This window comes from Microcaecilia unicolor, chromosome 5 (genome assembly GCF_901765095.1).
Source record: "Microcaecilia unicolor chromosome 5, aMicUni1.1, whole genome shotgun sequence".
In the NCBI taxonomy this organism is placed as follows: Eukaryota; Metazoa; Chordata; class Amphibia; order Gymnophiona; family Siphonopidae; genus Microcaecilia; species Microcaecilia unicolor.
In genome coordinates this window covers 110575789-110596164 of record NC_044035.1, presented here as the reverse complement: position 1 = coordinate 110596164, position 20376 = coordinate 110575789, and the positions used below count along the sequence as shown (strand labels likewise).

Sequence of the window (20376 nt, the reverse complement as noted above, 5' to 3'; positions counted from 1 at the left end):
ACTCCACCCAGTCAAAGGCTTTTTCAGCATCTAGGGAAACAGATAGGATAGGGTAATCTATAGACCAAGCAGAGTGGATGAGATGACACAATAATCTAGTATTATCAGCACCATATCTGAGTTTTAAAATACCAGCTTGATCTCTATGTATGAGTGATTGGATAATGGTCTCCATTCTGCAGCACAATAGCTTTGTATAAATTTTGTAGTCTGTATTTAGCAATGAGATCGGTCTATAATTCTGCACAAGGGTACAATCTCTATTAGATTTTGGAAGCACTATAATGTTGGCGTCCAAAAAAATGGCCTGGAGATGATGAGTCTAACAAAGCTTGATAATAAGACATTAAAAGAGTTGAGATAGAAGCAGAGAATGATTTATAAAATTCCACTGACAGCCCATCTGGACCTGGTGCTTTTGATGAAGACAATATGTTGATTGCAGAGATTATCTCTTCGTGAGAAATGGGTTGATTGAGTTGACATATTTGTTGCTCAGAGAGGCGAGGAAGGCTTGATGAAAGAAATTTAGAAATTTCAGAATCATTAGGTATGCATTCTAAAGAATATAATGACCTGGGACCCTGCTTTTGTAGCATGGGAACCGTTTTTGATCTGAAGCTGATCCAAAGCCATGCTTCTCTGTAAGGCAGCCATAATTTTTGGACCTGGTACCGCCCCGTCCCCCTTTTTTTGCTGTGAGGGGACCATTTTTGATCCGAGACACTGCTTCATCAATGCTTGTTTGAGCATTGGATAATGGTAAAGGAAGTGCTAAAGAAAGTAAACAGTAAAGGAGTTTTAAGGCAAGACCTTGCTTTTACAGCATGGCAGCAATTTTTGGACCCAACACATTGCTGCTCTGCAAAGACAGCACTATTTGACCCCAGAACAATTTATGATCTGAGACCATGCTTTTGCAGCAAGGAAACCATTGTAAGATTCTTGTGCACAATGAGTTTTATGCAGTACTTTATGTACATATATTCCTGTTTGTTCGTTTACATTTATAGCACTTCCTTTATTCTTACTCTCATTCTTAGATCTGTTTTGCCTGTGAACTTGGAGTGTGGAGAGTTTCCAGTTTCAGTTCTGTTGTCTTGATGTCTGCTTCATACAGTACTGTTATTGACTGGAGAAGACAAAGCAGTGAGCGCTTGAGAAATGGGGCTCCAATTATGTTCAGCTCAATTCTGTATTTCTGTTCACACTGCCTGCTGTAGAAGACAACTCAAGTGAGGATGAATATGCAGTAGGTAAATACTGTTATGTTCCCTTGCTGAATTTTATATTTTTGTTCACACTGCCTCTGTATAATTGCTGTTTTGTACAGTACTGTACTGTATTGTGAAATATATGGCTCTGTATTTGTGCTCAAACTGACTCATGTTTAAGAAGCACAATCATACCCTTTTTTCATGTTGTTTTTGTTGCTGGTTAGTGTTTAAAACAGTATTGTTTAAAATAAATACAGATACTCTATGCCTATTCTTTATACATAAAGTATGTTTTCTGTGCATTTTTTAAGGGGTTACCATTGTTTTCCACGTTATCCAACTTTTCACTTATCCGACAAACCGCTCGGTCCCATTTACGTCAGATAATCGAGACTGTACTGCACCTGGTTATGCTACAATGCTATAGAAAGAAAAGGTGTCTACTTTGTATAATAGACTCCAGATAGGTGGGTGCCCTTTTATAGAATGGTCCTCCACAATTCTGCAGGGTTTGCCAACCCAGTTCACAGGGAACCCCAAGCCAGTCTGGTTTTCAAGACATCCACAATGAATATGCATGAGACAAATCTATCTCATGCATATTCATTGTGGATATCTTGCAAACCAGACTGGCTTGGGGATTTCCCAAGGCTAAAAAGTAAGGAAAACAAGAAGGTAGACGGACTCTGCAAATGTACTGGACATAAACAAAATAAAGGGTACTGCAGCCCCCAATCAAAGTAAGATTGCCTGCTCCCTCCCCCTAAAAAAAGATCAAAATAGCACTACATATAAATATTTCTCGCTGGCTGTACAGTTTCATTTTTCTAACTTCCAAGAATAACAAATCAGAGGTTATAGTATAGTGAGCCTCCGCCTCTTTCCTTGCAGCACATTTCAACTCTGACCTTAACCACACTGCTATGGGAGACCCAAACTTGAGCTAACCCAGGGACCTCAAACCAGTCCTCATAACACGCTTAAGCAAGTCTGGTTTTCTGGATATCTCCAATGGGTATATACATGAACTAGATATGAATGTACTGCTATCATGATATGCAAATCTATCTCATGAATATGTTCATTGGGGATATCCAGAAAAGCTGACTGGCTATGTGTTGCCCAAGGACTGGGTTGAGAAACTCTAGTCTGACGGAATGAGTCTTCCACAGCAAATGGTGAATTATAAAAAGCATACAGGCAATAAGAAGAGCTTCTACAAAATTCCCTCAGGAGTTACATGCACAAAACTGGGTGTATTTTTTTTATACATGATGTGTATCTAGATGTGTTTTGGAGCAGAGTTTGGGTGGAGTTACAAAGTACGTACATACACATTTGCATGTATTTTATTTGCTAACTTTTACACCTGGCATGTGTATGGCTTTTATCTAATCTATAGCCAACGCTTGAAGTCACACAAACAAGTCAAACACAGCGAGGGTGACAAATAATTGAACAGCAGACAATGTCCAAAATATTGTAGCTTTAATACAACATCCGATTTCTGCTGATGCACACCTGGGGTGGGGGAATTCCATATCTGGTGCCAAACATGAGGTGCTACTTCTGCACTGAATTTTCAGTGCATAAAAGTATTATACGGGATGTAAGATGCCGAAACGGGGCAAAAAACGGCAGATCCACTCGACAGCACACGTGCCTATTTAAAGGCACACGGATCTGCAGAGTGCACAGCCATAGGAGGCCAGGGGGAATTCTCTTACAATGCGCGCAATGTTATAGAATTCAAGGGAATCATGCTCAATGCACGCTGGGGATTCACACCTGATTTCAGCTGGTGTAACTCCTCGCGCCCAAAGTTCAGCATGACTCCCAGCGCTACATCCCATTTTATAAGGGGTGCCGATCCCCCAACGCCCGTTACAAAGTACCGTTCAATGCTGATTTTTTTTTCAGCGCCACATTTTGAGCACCATTTATAGATTTCCCCCCTAATGTTTTAAAAAGATTTATAAGTGCCTATGTGTTTATAAAATCCAATTCTAGGCAAACTGTTATAAAATTATCCTCGTTATATATTGAGGAATTATTGCCATTTGTGTGCTTAAAAAAAACCCATATACTGTAAACATCATAGTGCATTTAGCTGTACAAAAATCAAAAGGCTACGTGCTCATAAATCTGTCTTCTAAAATCAGTCCAGGAGTTGATCTAATTCTTCCGTTCTCAAGACTGGATGTGTACTAAAAAAAAAATAAAAAATCTCCCAGGTTAAAAATAAACACAGGGGCATGGGCTGGACTCCAAAATGAGCTAAACTGGCCAGGCACACACTGTAAAATAGCACATCTGAAGCTATCAGCTTCAGGGCCTTTGTTATACAGTGTAAACAGATCATAACAACACAAAAGGAACTGAGTAACAAGGGAAATTCTCACAATGATTTTGATGATATCATTTACTTTAACTCACAACAGCCTAAGATGGAATTATAAGAAATCTTCACAATTGCACCTTTTAAAAAAAGAAATCATGTTTTCTTTAAAATATTCAATTTATATCTGGGGTCTTCAACTCAGTCTTTAGGGCACACTCGGCGAATTGGGATTTTTGGATGTCCGAGGTAAATATACACAAGAGAGATCTGCTAAGGGCCCTGTTTACTAAGGTGCGCTAGCATTTTCAATGCATGTTAAAAATTAGCACATGCTACCCATGTAGACGCCCATAGGAAAATTTCTGGCACTCTTAGTGGACGCGCGTAAAAAATGAACTTACCGCTTGGGCCACGCGGTGGCTGGGCGGTAGTTCAAAATTAACACATGTAGGACATGAGTACGTACCTACGCGGCTTAGTAAAAGGGCCCACTAGTTCGTAAATGCAAGGGGACGTTCCCATGGGAGATGGATGGACGGGTCAAGGGTGTTACAACTATTTCAGTGCATGCTTTCTAGAACAGTTGCATTTACGTACTTAATTGCTAATTTTAGGCGCCAGCATTTACAACAGCCATAGACATGGGTGTAAGAGGTCGCACCTAAAGTTTGGCATGTAACCATGGGCTTTTGCTAGTATTCTATAAGATACAAGCCGTTGAGCCCATTAAAACGGGCAAGAGAGCGGTTGGAGCCCCGCTGGGTCCAGCCAAGCCCCCGCCCAGGAAAGCCGCCCCGGGGGATAGTAGCAGAGGAAAGCGCTCGGGTCACAACAGCAGCAGCAGCTCATCGGACCTGTCGTAGTGCGCCTTGGAGCTGCTGTCGGACGATCCCCGCCCGGTGCTCTCCGGTCACCTGTAGCTCTGTTCCTGCGGCTGCCTCCTCTAACAATGTCGGAAGAGATTTGTGACGTGCCACGCATGAGCAGAACAGCTGCACTGTTCTGCGCATGTGCGGCACGTCGGTCACTCTTCATTTATATAGTAGGATGGAAAGCAACTCTGTCATTAGTGCTCAGTTGTTTGGCCACCTTTATGGAATTCCCTCTATTGTGAGCACACTGCATTATTAAATCTGTTCACATTGAGGTAAATATTCAGATAGCAGCGATCAGCATTTTCTTGTGGGGGGGGGGGGGGGGGGGAGGGTGGCTGCCACCAACATTATCCCTGGATATTCAAAGCCAGGCCATGTCCGGGCACTGGCAATGAATATCTGGGTTTGTGTGACCGGCTATCCCGGTTAAGGGCCCCTTTTACCAAGCTGGAGTAGCAATGGCGCGTGGATTTTCTGCACATTGAGGCCCCTTTTACTGCAGTGGGTAAAAAGGTAGAAAAAAGGAAATGGATGTGTAGTAAGTGCACACTTGCTGTGTGGCCATTTATGGGGAGGTGTGTGTGTGTGTGTGTGTGGGGTGATTATTTAGCTGGTTGGCACCAATATTCATCGGCTGACCAACTAAGTTATAGTGGACAAAGCCAGACCTGCTATATATGCAGGTCTATCTGGCCAATGAATATTGGTGCTAACTGGCTATGTTGTGCGACATAGTCAGTGACTGGGCTAGCTGCTAAGCTCTAATATTCAGCCGAGATAACTGGCTATGTTGTGCGACATAGTCAGTGACTGGGCTAGCTGCTAAGCTCTAATATTCAGCCGAGATAACTGGCTATGTTGTGCGACATAGTCAGTGACTGGGCTAGCTGCTAAGCTCTAATATTCAGCCGAGATAACTGGCTATGTTGTGCGACATAGTCAGTGACTGGGCTAGCTGCTAAGCTCTAATATTCAGCCGAGATAACTGGCTATCTCGCAGGCCAGGAGCCTTTCCTGTCTGGTTAAATAGCACACATCTAGAAAGGGGGCATGAACATGGGCAGATCAGGAGCGTGTCTTGCAGTTGCATGTGTAACTTCTAGAATACTATGGGGCTCATTTTCAAAGCACTTAGCCTTCCAAAGTTCCATAGGCTAAGTGCTTTGAAAATATGTCTCTATGAGTCGCACATGCAACTGCCAACTTCAGGCATGAACATTTACAATAGCCTTTGACGTGGTGTTAAGTGCTCATGCCTAAAATTAGGCACTCACATGCCAACTTATGCTCTATTCTATAACTGCAACTTCGGTACAATTGTCATTTTCAGAATTGGTATTTACCCCCAGATTCTATATAGTGCGCTGAAGTCGGTGCAGATTCTGTAACACCGCGCGTAACGTTAATTGGCTTAACAAGTTAATGAGTGCTGCTAATAGCACTTAAAAAGCAATATAATGAGCACTAATTGGCACTGATTAGAATTTAAGCGCACAACTGTATTCTGTAATGATGTGCGAACTTCTAATGCGCAGAGGCAAAAACAGGCGTGGTTATGGGCATTCCAAAATTTAGGCGCCTAGGTATAAAATATGGCCCACTGCGCCTAAATCTACACGCTGAGATTTACACCAGGTTTTCACTGGCGTAAATGGATGTGTGCAGATATTGGCGCCGAAATATCAACTAAGCATTTTCTATAATCAGCACATAAAATCTAGGTACTGATTATAAAATACGCTTAGTTGGCACGGATTTCAGCGCCAATGTTTTAGGCGACGTATGAAGAATCTCCTCCTTAGCACCCATATTTTTTAAGCCTAATATCTGGCGCACTTTGAATCTACCCCAATGAATCCTTCATTCACTGAAAGGCATTTTTCCTTTAATCCATCATCTTCCTACAACATTGATCAGAATCTAATGCAAGAGCACTGCTTAGCTAGCTGGAAGGAACTGCTGCTTGGCACTGTCTAGAGCTCTCTTTCTCCCTCTCTAGATTTGTCTTTTCTTCTGTGCTTAGAGTCCTGGAAGCCCATTGCCAGATTTGAGAACATCACAATGTTTTCCTGAATGCTGACATTTGATCCTTTATAATGGGTGCAGTACAGATGGATAATATTGCCAAGAGAAAGTCCTTGCTCATCCCCAATAAACAGAAAAATGCCATGTTGTCTGTGAGCACTTTCCAGATCTACAGGTTTTCAGGATTTTAAAAGATAAAAGCATTAAAATCATTATACTTCTTAAAATTACAACAACATGGTACACTATACAAGTGTGTTATGGTGGTAGCCTAATAATGATATAGTCAACATTATATCAAAATAGGTATATGTTTAAATCCTAATGCTAAAAATTTAAGAATTCCTTGTGCAAGTTAATGTGCCTTGGCTCACAACGACATCCATATGTGAAACAAGCGTTAGAATAACCATGGCAGTAAAATACACAATAGCTCCACGCAATAAGGAAGCAAAATTATAAAAAGCAAATGTTTGCTCAAAATAATGAAAGCTATAATCCTCCTGGGAATTTACCTTCCTGAAATCTCCATGTTCACTGCAGCTGCTATATTAGGAAAGCACTTTGTTGTGATCGATGACTACAGGAAGGTATAAAAAGCCTCCATGCCAGGAGCTTGTGTTCACACGCAGCCTGAACTACTTCTAGGAGCTGCTCCATGCACAATTATCAGAGACAGCTCTAAATGTAACTACCTTACTGACAAAGTTCTATCTAGTCTGAACTTGATTTATTATTTGGTCAGGAGCAAGTGTCTGGAGCAAGCTTCAAACACACAGATTATCAAGCGCCTGGAGAAGAGCTGAGTGCTTTAGAGACCATCGCTGCAGCAGGCAGAAAAAAAAAAAACGGGGCTAGCACAGAAGAGACAAAAGGTAAGCTTTTGGTTTTATGAATCCAATGAATGTGGACTGAAGGCTTAGAAAGACAATGGTAGAACTAATATTTTGGTTCCACCCTTCGAAATTCCATTTCAAGGGAAATATGGCTAAATCCATATAGCTATTCGATTTTTATTTTTAAAAATAACTGGTAAGGTTTGACACTTTACTAAAGTGCTTAAATGAATTATTCTGTCAAGATTTGCTCACATTTTTCCTGCTGGAATGAGCTTTGGTTGTTTTAATAGCTTATCACTTGTTATGTATTTCTGTAGGATTTGTTTGTTTTTCTACCTCTGATGTTCAATGCCTACCGCCCATTTCTTAGGACAGATAACTTAGGGGTCCTTTCACTAAGGTGTGCTGAAAAATGGCTTATGATAGTGTAGGCGTGGGTTTTGGGCAAGCGCCAATCCATTTTTCAGCACGCCTGTGAAAAAGGCCTTTTTAAAAAATTTTGGCCAAAAATGGACGTGTGGCAAAATCAAATTGACACACATCCATTTTGGTCTGCGACCTTACCGCCAGTCACTGACCTTGCGGTAAAGTCTCAGGTGGTAATGACCTACACGCGTCAAATGCCACATGGTGCGTGTCCGAAAATAAAAATTATTTTTCGGCCGAACGTATCGAATGCACGCCAAAAATGAAATTACCGCACGAGCCACGCGGTAAATCCATTTTGGCATGCGTTGGGTGCGAGTTGACGCTTACACGGGTTAGTAAAAGGGCCCCATAAAGTCTAACTGCATATAAACAGACAAGATTTTGATTTTCATCTTTAAGCTTGCTATGTTTGGATGGAGACCATTAAGTATAAACTATATGTAAAGCTTATAGGTTTGGCTTGAACACAGAAAAAGTCAGGTATAACTTGGGGTATCTGGGCCAACTGTATAAGCTATATATGCACAGTTGTTTATATGTAGAAGAGGCAATATTCTACATATACTCTATGGGGCAATTCTATAAGCAGGTGTCCCGATGCAGTGCACTGACATCCTGCTTTATAACAGCAAACGGCGTTGGTGTGCCTAAAATCTAGGCACCCACAGGTACACTAGCCACAGACCTGCTAAAACTGAAGGTGCCTAAAGGCATCAAAAGCTCACACAACTTAATATATTTTGTAAGTTTATATATGGATTTTCAGTGGTGTGTGATGTAAGTATTGCATCACTACAAATATATCTATACTTATAGCAAACCACCTCTATACATTCATTTTAAAAAGTGACCTGAAAGTTAAACTGTGGAATCTGAGGTTAAAGGGTAAATGAATGATAATTTTAAAGACAGCAATATAACTTGAATGATTAAACTATTATTTTGGTTTCCTTTCCAGAAATGAGATCAAAGCTTCTAACGTCTGTAAGCGCTCTTCCTACCATCTGCGAATATGTAGAGGAAGCTACTGAAGATGGAACCAAGGAAAAGCAGGAGGAGAGAAGTAGTCAGACACATTCACCTCAAGCTCTGGATGAATATGTCAAATCTATCCAGCAGCTAGCTCAACCAACTTCTCTATCTGACGATGCCCTGCGCGTTCATTACAGTGTGCAAAACAGACTACACAGGAGGTCGAAACATAATCACGTACCTTCAATAAAAAATCAGAACAAGATGGTGCCTTCAAGTCATGGGACTGTATTGCAAGACTTTAATATCCAGTTACCCCAACCACCATCTGAAATGGCTTTTGTGAATAGCAATGACCCGCTAAACTTGCTTTATGGACAAGATGAGAAAAGCGTAAATAAAGAAAACAGTCCCTTGACGAGAATGACTGCTCATTTTCACTACGCACAATCAATGACCGCCATATGCCACCCAGTTTCAGTGCTGCAGCCGCAAAAACAGACTGAAACAGGAAAAAAATGCTTGAGATGGGGAATCAGATGCAGCGAAACAAAAGCATGCAAGGGTGCAGTTCAGAAACCCGATCACAGTACTGAAGTGCCGGGGAACAGAAGGTCCTCTCAGAGGCTCCACAAAACATACATTTACAGCAGTAATAGCAGAGGCAGACTAAGCAGGTCACAAAACCAGCACCTGCCTGTTATTTATGAACTATAAGAGAAATGTAGATTTATATCTTAATATATTTTTGCAATAATTGATATGTACTGTAATTCCCCTAATTTAAAATCATATTTGCTTTTTGCAGAATACCGAAATAAATGCCATAAATGAAAGAAACTGCTTGGTTGTCTTTTTGTTTTAGAATAAAAGAACATGAGCATTGCCTTACTGGGACAGACCAAAAGGTCTATCAAGCCCAGTATCCTGTTTCCAACCGTGGCCAATCCAGGTCACATTTACCTGACAAAATACCAAAAGAATAAAACAGATTTTATGATGCTTATCCTAGAAAAAAGTATTTGATTTTCCAAAGTCCATCTTAATAAAGGCTTACGGACTCTCTTCTTTTAGGAAACTATCCAGATTTTTAAAAAACCCCGCTAGGCTAATTTTTTTTACCACATAAGTACATTAGTAATGCCACACTGGGAAAATACCAAGGGTTCATTGAGCCCAGCATCCTGTCCACGACAGCGGCCAATCCAGGCCAAGGGCACCTGGCGAGCTTCCCAAACGTACAAACATTCTATATATGTTATTCCTGGAATTGTGGATTTTTCCCAAGTCCATTCTCCAACAACAAATTCCAGAGTTTAATTACACATTGAGAGAAGAAATATTTTCTCCGATTAGTTCTAAATTTACTACTTAGTAGGTTCATTGTGTGCCCCCTTGTCCTTGTTATTTTTGGAAAGAGTAAACAAATGATACACATTTACCATTCCCACTCAGTATTTTACAGATTTCTATCATCATCAGTTTGCCGCAATGTGCAGCTTGAAAAACTGAAAATCGGGAACTATGCAAGCATATTTTATTGTTATTATTTCATTTGTGCTGAGCTCAACTAGAAGTGCCCCTGCTGAGGTATCTGCAGTTAACTGCGGCATCTCCACATTTAGGGCTTCTTTTACAAAGCAGTGCTACATTGAATGCGAAAAAGCCCATTCAATTCTTTTGGGCTTCTTAGCATTCAGTGCATGCTAACTTGTAGAGCCACTCTGTTAAAAGAGCCCTTTATTTCTTCTCTACCACCCCCTTTACTGCCTGTCCAGACATCTCTGTAACAGCCACAAGCTATATAACTTCAGAATTTGGTACAAATGCACTTTGCATCTTACCAGTAATGCACTGCTCTAGTGCTGAGCTGCCTCTTTCCTCTAGGGTTGTGAACCCAACTAACAGTATCTCTGGCCTACTGACTCTCTATGCAGAAGAAGCTGGGTCAAAAATCAAAACCAGATCTCCAGCAGGATAATGTAGAACACTGCTAGTGGACCATGATGACAGCACAGTCATTGATTTTACTAGAAATAATATAAAATTTCTTTAATAAGGAAGACAATTCTCATGGGTTCAGTGAATTGTGCCCCGTTGGCGGTGGGAGTTATCAAGATGCAACTTGTATGGGTATGTATGAATGGTTTTGTTATTTTAACTCACAAACATACTGTATTTTTCGGACCATAAGACGCACCTAGGTTTTAGAGGAGGAAAATAGGAAAAAAAATTTTGAAGCAAAAAGTGTGGCGGAGATCTGCTGGAGGACCACAGGTTGTGCAACACTCTTGTATGGGGACAGCAGTTTTGCACAACCGGTGTGGCTCTGCAGTGGAATTTGTCCTCCCCTGCCATCCATGTCCAACGATTCTCCTCTCTCCCCTGCTCTCCCCTCCCCATGTCCAGCGATTCGTTCAAACCTCCGCCCACCTGCCCGCCCACTCTCAGCTCCCCGACTTTCCATTCGTGCAACTGTGCTCCCTGCCTTGAAATCTTTAATTTACATACCAGAAGTCGCGGCGAACTAGCAGTAAGTAAAAGCAGCAGGCAGGCAGGCAGGCTCATCTCCTCGTCGCTTCCCTTCCCTCTCAGCGCGTTCCGCCCTCACGGAAAGGAAGTTACATCAGAGGAAGGCGGGACGCGCTGAGAGGGAAGGAAAGCGACAAGAAGGCGAGCCTGCCTGCTGCTTTTACTACTGGTTCGCCATGACTTCAGGTAAATTAAAGATTTCAAAACAGGGAGCACAGGTGCACGAACGGAAGGAAGCGGGCAGGTGAGCCGGACCTCACAAAAAAAGCACTGGGCGGAGCTGAGGTGCGCCGCAAAGGGCCCCTTTGAGCGCGAGGCCCTATGCGGTTGCAACGCTCGCCTCGTGCGTCTTATAGTCCGAAAAATATGGTAATATAATTACTTATTTAATAGTTTTTGTTTTGGGAATCTTTTCAATTGCTCCATCAACAAATAATAAACTGCTGACTTCATTAATGACTATCGGATCAATATTCAAAGTAATTTATCCAAGTAATGGCTGCCGTTATCCAGAAAAAAAAAAAAACCTTAGTTAGGCTTATCCACCAATATTCAGTGGCACTGACTGGGTAGTACCACTGCATATCCACAAAGACAGCCTCAGCATTATCTGGATTGCATCAGGGCAGTCTTGAACTGGAGACTGGATGGAGTCAGGAATTATTCGGATTAGTCCATTAATAGAATAGTTATCCAGATAAAGTTATAACAGCAAAAAGGCTGTCCTAACTTTATCCAGATAGCAGTTTCAACATCACCAGTATGTGGATAGCAGCATTGGTTCTTGTCAAACCCAGACATTCAGCACCAGCCAAAATCTGGACAGTGAGCTGAATTTCCAAATTCAGCAACAGGAACTGTTAAAACAAAAACACACTGACCACCCCAGCCGAATACTGACCTGTGAGAATTTACCAGGGGTTATTTTCCAAACCTGTGCCTCTGAAAGGGAGTCTTGAGGCCAATTCAAACCCTATTTTTTGGGAAGTGTTATTCTTACTGAGGAACTTTATATTTTTGACTTTTGCTGTTTTAATTCCTTTTACATGGGTAACACATGACTAAAATCATTTGCTTGATGCCTTAAAGGGCCTGTATTACCAAGCTGCGGCAAAGAAGGGCCTGCACTGGCATAGATGCGTGATCTTCACACGCACAGAGATAGATGCGTGTTTTTCACACACACTGAGGCCCCCCTTTTACCGAAGGGTAAAAAAAGAAGTCTTTCTTTTCTGCAGGAAATGGCCATGCAGCAAGTAAAACACTTGCTGCACAGCCATTTCGGGAGGGGGGGGGGGGGGCTCCACCCATCGAGGTGGAAGGGCCCTTGCACCAACCTGGCAATAACTAGGCAGAACGCGGCACTACCCAATTACTGCCGGGTACACCCTGGTGCTACAAAAATAAATATATTTATGTAGCGCCGGATGTGATGGTGCACTAGGGGTGGGAGGGTTTTACTCCCTGTTTAATGAGCGGTAAGCCCGCGTTGGGCTTACCGCCACTTAGTAAAAGGAGCCCTAAAATACACTTCTTTAAGTGTAACAACTTTGCATTAAGTCTTTTTCAGAATATAAAACATGCTATTTAAAGACAGATTTTGCATCTAATAAGTTTGCATAGTGCTGTATATTAAATAACAAATTTTAGTTTACATTAGAGAAGTAAAGCAGTCTTACAAGCTATTTTGCTATTTTTTGGAGAATTTTATGTGAGGAAGAAAGGGTTGTCAAGAATGGCTATGGGGAGAGGTTTCTTTAGAACAGGGAACGTCAGGGAGAATGACTCCCAATAATGAAGGGAGGAGAGGGAAAGGAATGAGGAAAGGAGAAGGAATATCTGTGATGAAGGGAGGAAATGAGGTCACAGGAAAGTGAGAGGATCTAGGATCAGGAGAAGGGGAGATCTGGGACTAGGAAGGAGGAAAATCTGTTATAAGGATCCAGGGTCAAGGATCACACACCGACATGGCTCCCTTCCTCTAAGTGGCCCAATCATGCCCATAGCAAACGATACCTTCTCTCCCAGCTCCAGTCTTTGAATCTTCTTTCTCCCTTCCCCCTTCAATTACTGAACCCTATGTTCACACACATTTTCTGGCCGATTCCCTCTTGCTCATATTCCTCATTTCCCCTGCCTCTAAACAGGACAAATATGGTGTCTTGGGATGAATTCTCCTTTTCTGCTATCTGAGGTTAGATCCCTTTACACACTCAGATACTGGATGGCAGGAGGAGAATGTGGCCTGAGCTGCTGCTCTCCTCCTACCACCAGCCGGTGGGTGCAAGAGTGGGGAAGGGAAAACAGAAGGCTTGATGGGGAAGAGAGATAAAGTCACCCAACCCCTGTTCTGGCTTATTCTTTCATGGACAGTCCCTTTTTCTATTATTCAGTGGGGAATGGATGAATATGCGGTAAGGGCTAGAATTTGAATACCCTGTCACAACAATGTGCAGGCAGTGCTTATAGAGGGCAATTGTATAAAAGGGTGACTCGTTGGAGCCTAATTCTATAAGGAGGAGTGGCCTAGTGGTTAGGGTGGTGGACTTTGGTCCTGGGGAACCGAGTTCGATTCCCACTTCAGGTACAGGCAGCTCCTTGTGACTCTGGGCAAGTCACTTAACCCTCCATTGCCCCGTGTAAGCCGCATTGAGCCTGCCATGAGTGGGAAAGACAGTGTCTAAGTGCATGGGATACGCACATATCTGTTCACTAAGGTACATAAATGTGAAACCTGTTCACGCTCCGTCCAAACTCTGCCCATGTGTACATCCACCTGTCAACAATGTACTATAGGAGTGGAGGAGTGGCCTAGTGGTTAGAGCACTGGTCTTGCAATCCAGAGGTGGCCGGTTCAAATCCCACTGCTACTCCTTGTGATCTTGGGCAACAAGTCACTTAACTCTCCATTGCCTCAGGTACAAACTTAGATTGTGAGCCCTCCTGGGACAGAGAAATAGCCAGAGTACCCGAATGTAACTCACCTTGAGCTACTAATGAAAAAGGTGTGAGCAAAATCCAAATAAATAAATAATATGCAACATATGGGCATCATTCTAGAATAGTGCTTAGATGGAATTCTGGAATATATTTGCATACATTTTTTTTTCTTCATTTATATCCAACCAAACACATACATAATACATTAAAACTAACAAACTCCAGTCATAACAATAAGAACATAGGAGTAGCCATACTGGGTCAGACCAATGGTCCATCTAGCCCAGTATCCTGTTTTCCAAACAGTGGCCAAGCCAGGTCACAAGTACCTGGCAGAAACCCAGATCGCGGCAACACTACATACTACAAAATCCCAGGACAAGCAGTTGCTTCCCATGTCTGTCTCAATAGCACACTATGGACTTTTCCTCCAGGAATCTGTCCAAACCATTTTTAAACCCAGATACACTAATCGCTGTTACCACATCCTCCAGAAAAGAGTTCCGGAGCTTAATTATTCGTTGTTTTAAAAGTATAAGCTAGTATTCTAAAAATTTCTGCGCAGAAGCCAAATGAAAACGTTAGCATCTTCTTTATAGAATTGCCTGCAGAGTGTGGTTGTCAGACACAAATTGGATTTTTTTTTAAAATCTTTGCAATAACCAGAAAAATGCAGAAAAACAGCCAGCCTCTCTATTTATTAAGTCCACAAATAGCTCTATTATAGATACATCTCTGAAACCTACTATGTAATGGATTCATTGGAATTCTACATCTGAATCTCCTAGTTGAAACAACATCTCCCGCACAGTTAATTTCAAATGTCAAAGGCAGATCCAACAACAGCATATAAAGAGGAGTATAAAAACCAGGAAATGAATTCTTGATCCTGTGAAGTATAAAACTTTTAAATCAAGACGATAACAAAACATACACATATACGGTAACGTAAAACTGGGATGGCAGGTGGCAGACTTAATGCTATTAATATTAAAGCTGATTGAAATGTCAAGGTTAGAAGAGTAGCATAACATCGCTTATTGTGATTAATTGGAATAGGAAATACCAGGGCTGCCTTTTCTGCGTTTGAAAAAGGGGGGGGGGGGGGGGCGTAACAGCAAAACATATACAGGATGCAAAATATTTTGCTAATTGTTTTTGGAAATGGTAGAACAAAAAGGAAAGCATGCTAGATGGCATGAAATGAGGCAGTGAGGAGATAAACTTAAAAGCAACATCAGGAAATACTTTTTCAGGGAAAGGATGGTGGATGTCTGGAATGTCTTCCCAGAGGAGGTAGAGTGGACAAAAACTGATGAAATTTTTTAAAAAAAGACATGGGATAAACATAGAGGATCCCTATATAGCAAGAGGATGGAATCAAAGGAAAACTAAATGGCTTTCACACCTTAGAAAAAAGGCACAGAGGGAAATAAGTACATGCCATACTGGGACAGACTAAAGGTCCATCCATCAAGCCCAGCATCCTGTTTCCAACAGTGGCCAATCCAGGTCATTTGCTGGATGCCTGTGAAATACTTTAAGTACCTGGCAACATCCCAAAACAGCACAACATATCTGCTGGATATTCTAGAAATAAGCAGTGGATTTTCTCCAAGTCCATTTTAATAATGGTCTATGGACTTTTCCTTTAGGAAGCCACCCAAACCTTTTTTCTAAACCCCGCTAAGCTAAACACTTTTACTACATTCTCTGGCAAAACAAATTCCAGAGTTTAATTACACGTTCCACAGAGCGGCAAGTACAACCCTATACAAAGGCACAGAAGAGGTAACCAGTATAGCGTTGCGTGAGTCTGGCAGCGCCTTGGACATGTTGAGTAGTAGTAGAGCCGGTGGGGGGAGGCAGGGCTGGTGGTTGGGAGGCGGAGCTAGTGCTGGGCAGACTTATACGGTTCTTTGCCCTGACAATGGCAGATACAAATCAAGGTAAGGTATACACAAAACGTAGCACATATGAGTTTATCTTGTTGGGCAGACTGGATGGACCGTGCAGGTCTTTTTCTGCCTTCATCTACTATGTTACTATGTTCTGTACAGAGCAGCAGGTACGACTATTGCCACCTTACTGGGCAGATTCAGATGAACCATACTAGTCCATCTGCTGTAGTAAGTGTCAGGGTGGTCCTATTCAGTAAATTAGCTAAGTAGGGGAATACAATTCTATCTTTGCCTGCTTAGTTATGTGGGTGCTGGCATTCACTTAACTTTCAGGTTGGCAGCTGATCCAGATACTCAGTGCCAGTGCCTGGACATGTAATTCTGTTAGTGGCTTAAAAGCCACCATACCTACTGTACCTAAATGTAACTCACTGAAAATGGCGTGAGCTAAATCAAAACTCCCTTCCCTTCCACTCTGACTCATTTTCATTAAGCTATGTCTAACTATATTATCAGTAATGCAATTCTGTTTTTTTTCAAATTGCTTCTGCAGTAATGAATATGCATGAGATATATTTTCATATGTTGCCTGCATTGTAATACGTCTCATATATATTCGTGCAAACCAGAGAGGTTTGGCACCCCTCCTGCTTGAGACTAACTCAGTGAGCACTGGTGGGACAGAAGTTTGAGACCGCACGGTCTGGAGTTAGAACCTATGTGGTCTAAAACAGCAACTTGGACTTTGGGATCAAAACAGATTGAGAGGTAGAATAGGCTCCATGTTCTTAACCTATTCAACAATGACTTGGTGCAGAGGGCAATGACAGAGACTTAGTGTGCTGGGTCTGTACCAAATACCAACACACACTGCATTAAAGGAGAGAGGCAGTGAGAGGATAATTGCTCAGGCCCGGATCTAACCATAGGCAGCATAAGCTACCACAACATAGGTATCCATGGCAATGGGAAACTTCCACAGGAAGCGAGAGTGGGAAATATCTAGACTTGTCAGAGTGCTAAGGCAGGCACACACCATGTTGGATTTGTTCTTTGAATTCTCTGCTATTGCTGTGGGTCAGCTGTTTGCAAGGCAACAGCACACCTGAATGTGAGTAGGGGACAGAGGTAAAAATCTGGGCAGCAGCACTTCATTGGGAAGGGGGGGGGGGGTTCTCCGCATCTCCCCATCTATGGGTGCTTAAAATTTAAATGTGGTACTGCACCGAGAAGACATGAGGTGTTCCACACTGGAACCCTGATACACTGTTGTGTCGAGTACATATAGGCAAGCCTCTATCCAACTCTGCCACAAAATGTGCTGATGACAGTATCAGGGTCCACTTTGTAGTGGAGGGATGTCCTCCATTCTCTTTCAAGGCTGATGTTGAAGGCTCTAGACTAAGCCTCTGCAGTCAACATAGTATGGTCTGTGCCTGGGAGACTGAATTTACCTCAGAAATAGCCCCTTTTCACTGTGTATTAGAACTTTACCTGTATTTCTAGATATAATGGATTTAATTATGCTCCAATCTCCTTGTGACAGAGGGGACTGGCTTAGGTTAGGGAAGACCCTCTGGGGTCAGAAAGTCCTTTCGGAGAAGGGTGAGGTATAAACAGAAATAGAAATGAGTTTCAGAGCCTCTTGGGCACAAGCTGAGTAGAAGCAGTTGAAACTTCATGGATCTTGGATTGAGCAATCAATTCTAGCTACAAGATGATGGATTTCAGCTCAACAAGGAAAGCTTACAGCCTCTACTTCTGGGACGAAAGCACACTAGTAGTAAACCTGTAATGGTCAGTAATGAACATTTTCTGTTTTCATTTTGACAGATCTTCAAGTCACTGGCCAAGTTCAAAGTGGTGAGGAAAACTGATGAGGTAAAATCTCAAAGAAATATTTCTCTTACAAAGACATTTCAGGAAATGAAAAATTATCCAAGCAACCTGCTGGCAATGGCTGCATTCCAACAAGCTCTGTGAAATAAAATGAAGCTTAAAATATGCAACCCCCCCCCCCCCCCCCCCCAAAAACAAAAATCTCTAATGAGGGCACATTAAGGGACGTTTAGGCAAAAATCTCTTCAGATGATCTCTCTCAACTAGAAGATGCATCCCATGAGCAGTAAACAAAGAATACACTCTTATTACTTTTATTTTACTTGCAGAGTTTAAAGCCCACACATTCACACTATTAAAAGTTTTTGTTGTTCCAGAGAACTTTGGAAGATTCTGCTTGGCTCTACGTACACTCATGTGTCCTATTTGTATGACTAAGGTGAACAGCTTGTCTTCAGAGAAAAGGAGAAACAGAGGGCCTCTTTTACAAAGCCGCATTAGAAATTCTCGGTGCGGCAAATAAGAGGAAGCCCATTCAATTCCTATGGGCTTCCTCTCATTTGTTGCGTGGGAATTGCTAGCTCGGCTTTGTAAAAGCAGCCCAGAGTGCATGTGTAGGCAAGATAGCAAGGACTATATAAAAGGCTGGCAAAGTAGGTTAAAAACAGGAAGGATGGAGAGATGAAGAAAAACATGAAATTGTGCTACATTTTGAAAAATGCCATGACTCTCCCCCTTAAAACAAACATTTTAACTGGTAATAGCAATATCCTATGAATTAGACATTTGTTGTCAATTAGTAAGGCTCAGCCTTTCAGCTCCTCAAAAGCATTAACTATCATCAGTAAATACCCTGACTTTTGAGGATTATTCCCCAAAATAATATCACTGAATCCATAAACAGTCTTATAAGAATTTTTTTTATGTGACATTATAGCATGCCTCACCAAAAAGCCCCATGCGTGTTACAACAACAAATAATAGCCCACCAACCCTCCATCTTCTAACCTACCCTTCCTACAACCCATTAAAAACAGCATTCTTTTGTTCCCTTATCCATCCAACAGCCTTTTTCATAAACCCATGTTTTTTCAGTTTCTTGTTTAAGCATTAAAAATAATATCTCACTCTGTACAGCTCCAATAGCGATGAGTTCCACAACTTGGTATCCATCGCTATAAAAAGTTTGTGAGCATCCAGATTTAGTTTCACATTACCAGGCACTGGGAGTAAAGTCTGCTGTGAGGAATATAGCCTTCTAAAAGGTTCATACATATGAAATAAATCCAGCAAATACAACAGATTTTTGATATACAATTCATTGTGAAAGTATGATCCAATTCTCATTTTAAATATAATACTGAAACACAATTCTTACCTCTCTGTGCCTCAGCTGGAAGCTTTTCCCCTCATGGTAACAATTATATGTTTTTAAGAGAGATAAAAGCTCTGACCTAGAAACAAAAACACAGGCATTGATCTTTCCATCCCACACATCATATATACATTTTATAAAATGTTATGCTTCACTTGCAAATGCTTCCCCTCCCCCCTATTCTGACTCAGCTGATCTAAAGTTATATAGAAAAATAGGAACTGACAAAACAAAATTGGACCTTTATAAAATTTGATTTCAATAGGAGCTGAATGATCTAAACTAAGGAGTTATTTCATAAACCAACCACAAAACTGCTTTCAAAATAAATGCACCAAATTTATTTTTTTAAGAAAAACAAATACACACCAGAAAGTATTACATAATACATTTTTACAAAGAACAATATGAAACAGGTTACTGATAAGGTCTAGTTACTAGAAAAAGTAGCTTGAAAAGATGTCTGGCCCAAGAGCTCCAAAAAGGAGGCTCTGAGACTTGTAACCATATGAATAGAAGAGACTGTTTTTGAAAACCTGGCTCCTGAAGAGAAGGTTTTTGACCCTTTGCAGCTAGCCAGGGAAACAAAAGCATTCTTGTGACAGCACAGCTTTTTGCCGATGCTTTCAGAATAAAAGTGATACGAACCCTAGGGCCCTGTTTATAAAGATGAACTAACGTTTTTAGAGCGTGCTAACCGTGTAGATGTCCATAGGAATGTTTTAGGCGTCTTTATGGTTAGCAAGCATATGTAAACAAGGCCCTTAATGTTCCAGTAAATAAACACTTCCTCAATCACAGATTGTAGTGTTTATATAAAAAAAAAATACAAAGCAGCAAAAGCTTAATTTGTGTATCAACATGAAGGGAATTAACAGAGTACCTCTGGTGTGGGTAAGTAGTCTAATGGTTAGTGTAGTGGGCTGAAATCCTGGCAAACTAGGTTCAATTCTCAGTGCAGCTCCTTGTGACCTTGGACAAGTCACTTAACCCACCACTGCCCCAGATATAAAACTTAAGACTGTGAGCCCACTAGAGACAGAGACAACTTTATAGTCTTGTGTCATCTGCAAATTTAACCACCTCACTCG

The 20376-nt window shown here is 41.5% G+C and overlaps 2 protein-coding genes across 6 annotated transcripts in view; one reads left to right on the top strand and one right to left on the bottom strand.

Moving 5' to 3' along the window:
• Window positions 1-20376, bottom strand: part of RASSF4 (Ras association domain family member 4) — a 116757-nt gene that overhangs the window by 47801 nt on the left and 48580 nt on the right. For all 5 annotated transcript variants that reach the window (XM_030203180.1, XM_030203184.1, XM_030203182.1 and 2 more), the window contains one exon: window positions 19289-19364. In XM_030203180.1, the coding sequence (XP_030059040.1) occupies window positions 19289-19364 (76 nt within the window). The remainder of the gene's footprint in view (window positions 1-19288; window positions 19365-20376) is intronic.
• DEPP1 (DEPP1 autophagy regulator) lies at window positions 7094-9519 on the top strand. The gene is made up of 2 exons (XM_030203185.1): window positions 7094-7333; window positions 8685-9519. The coding sequence occupies exon 2, from the start codon at window positions 8687-8689 to the stop codon at window positions 9413-9415; it is 729 nt and encodes a 242-aa protein (XP_030059045.1). The 5' UTR covers window positions 7094-7333; window positions 8685-8686; the 3' UTR covers window positions 9416-9519.

Excerpts from the sequence above, each read along its gene's own strand:
- DEPP1 (XM_030203185.1), top strand. The coding sequence starts at position 8,687 with ATGAGATCAAAGCTTCTAACGTCTGTAAGCGCTCTTCCTACCATCTGC.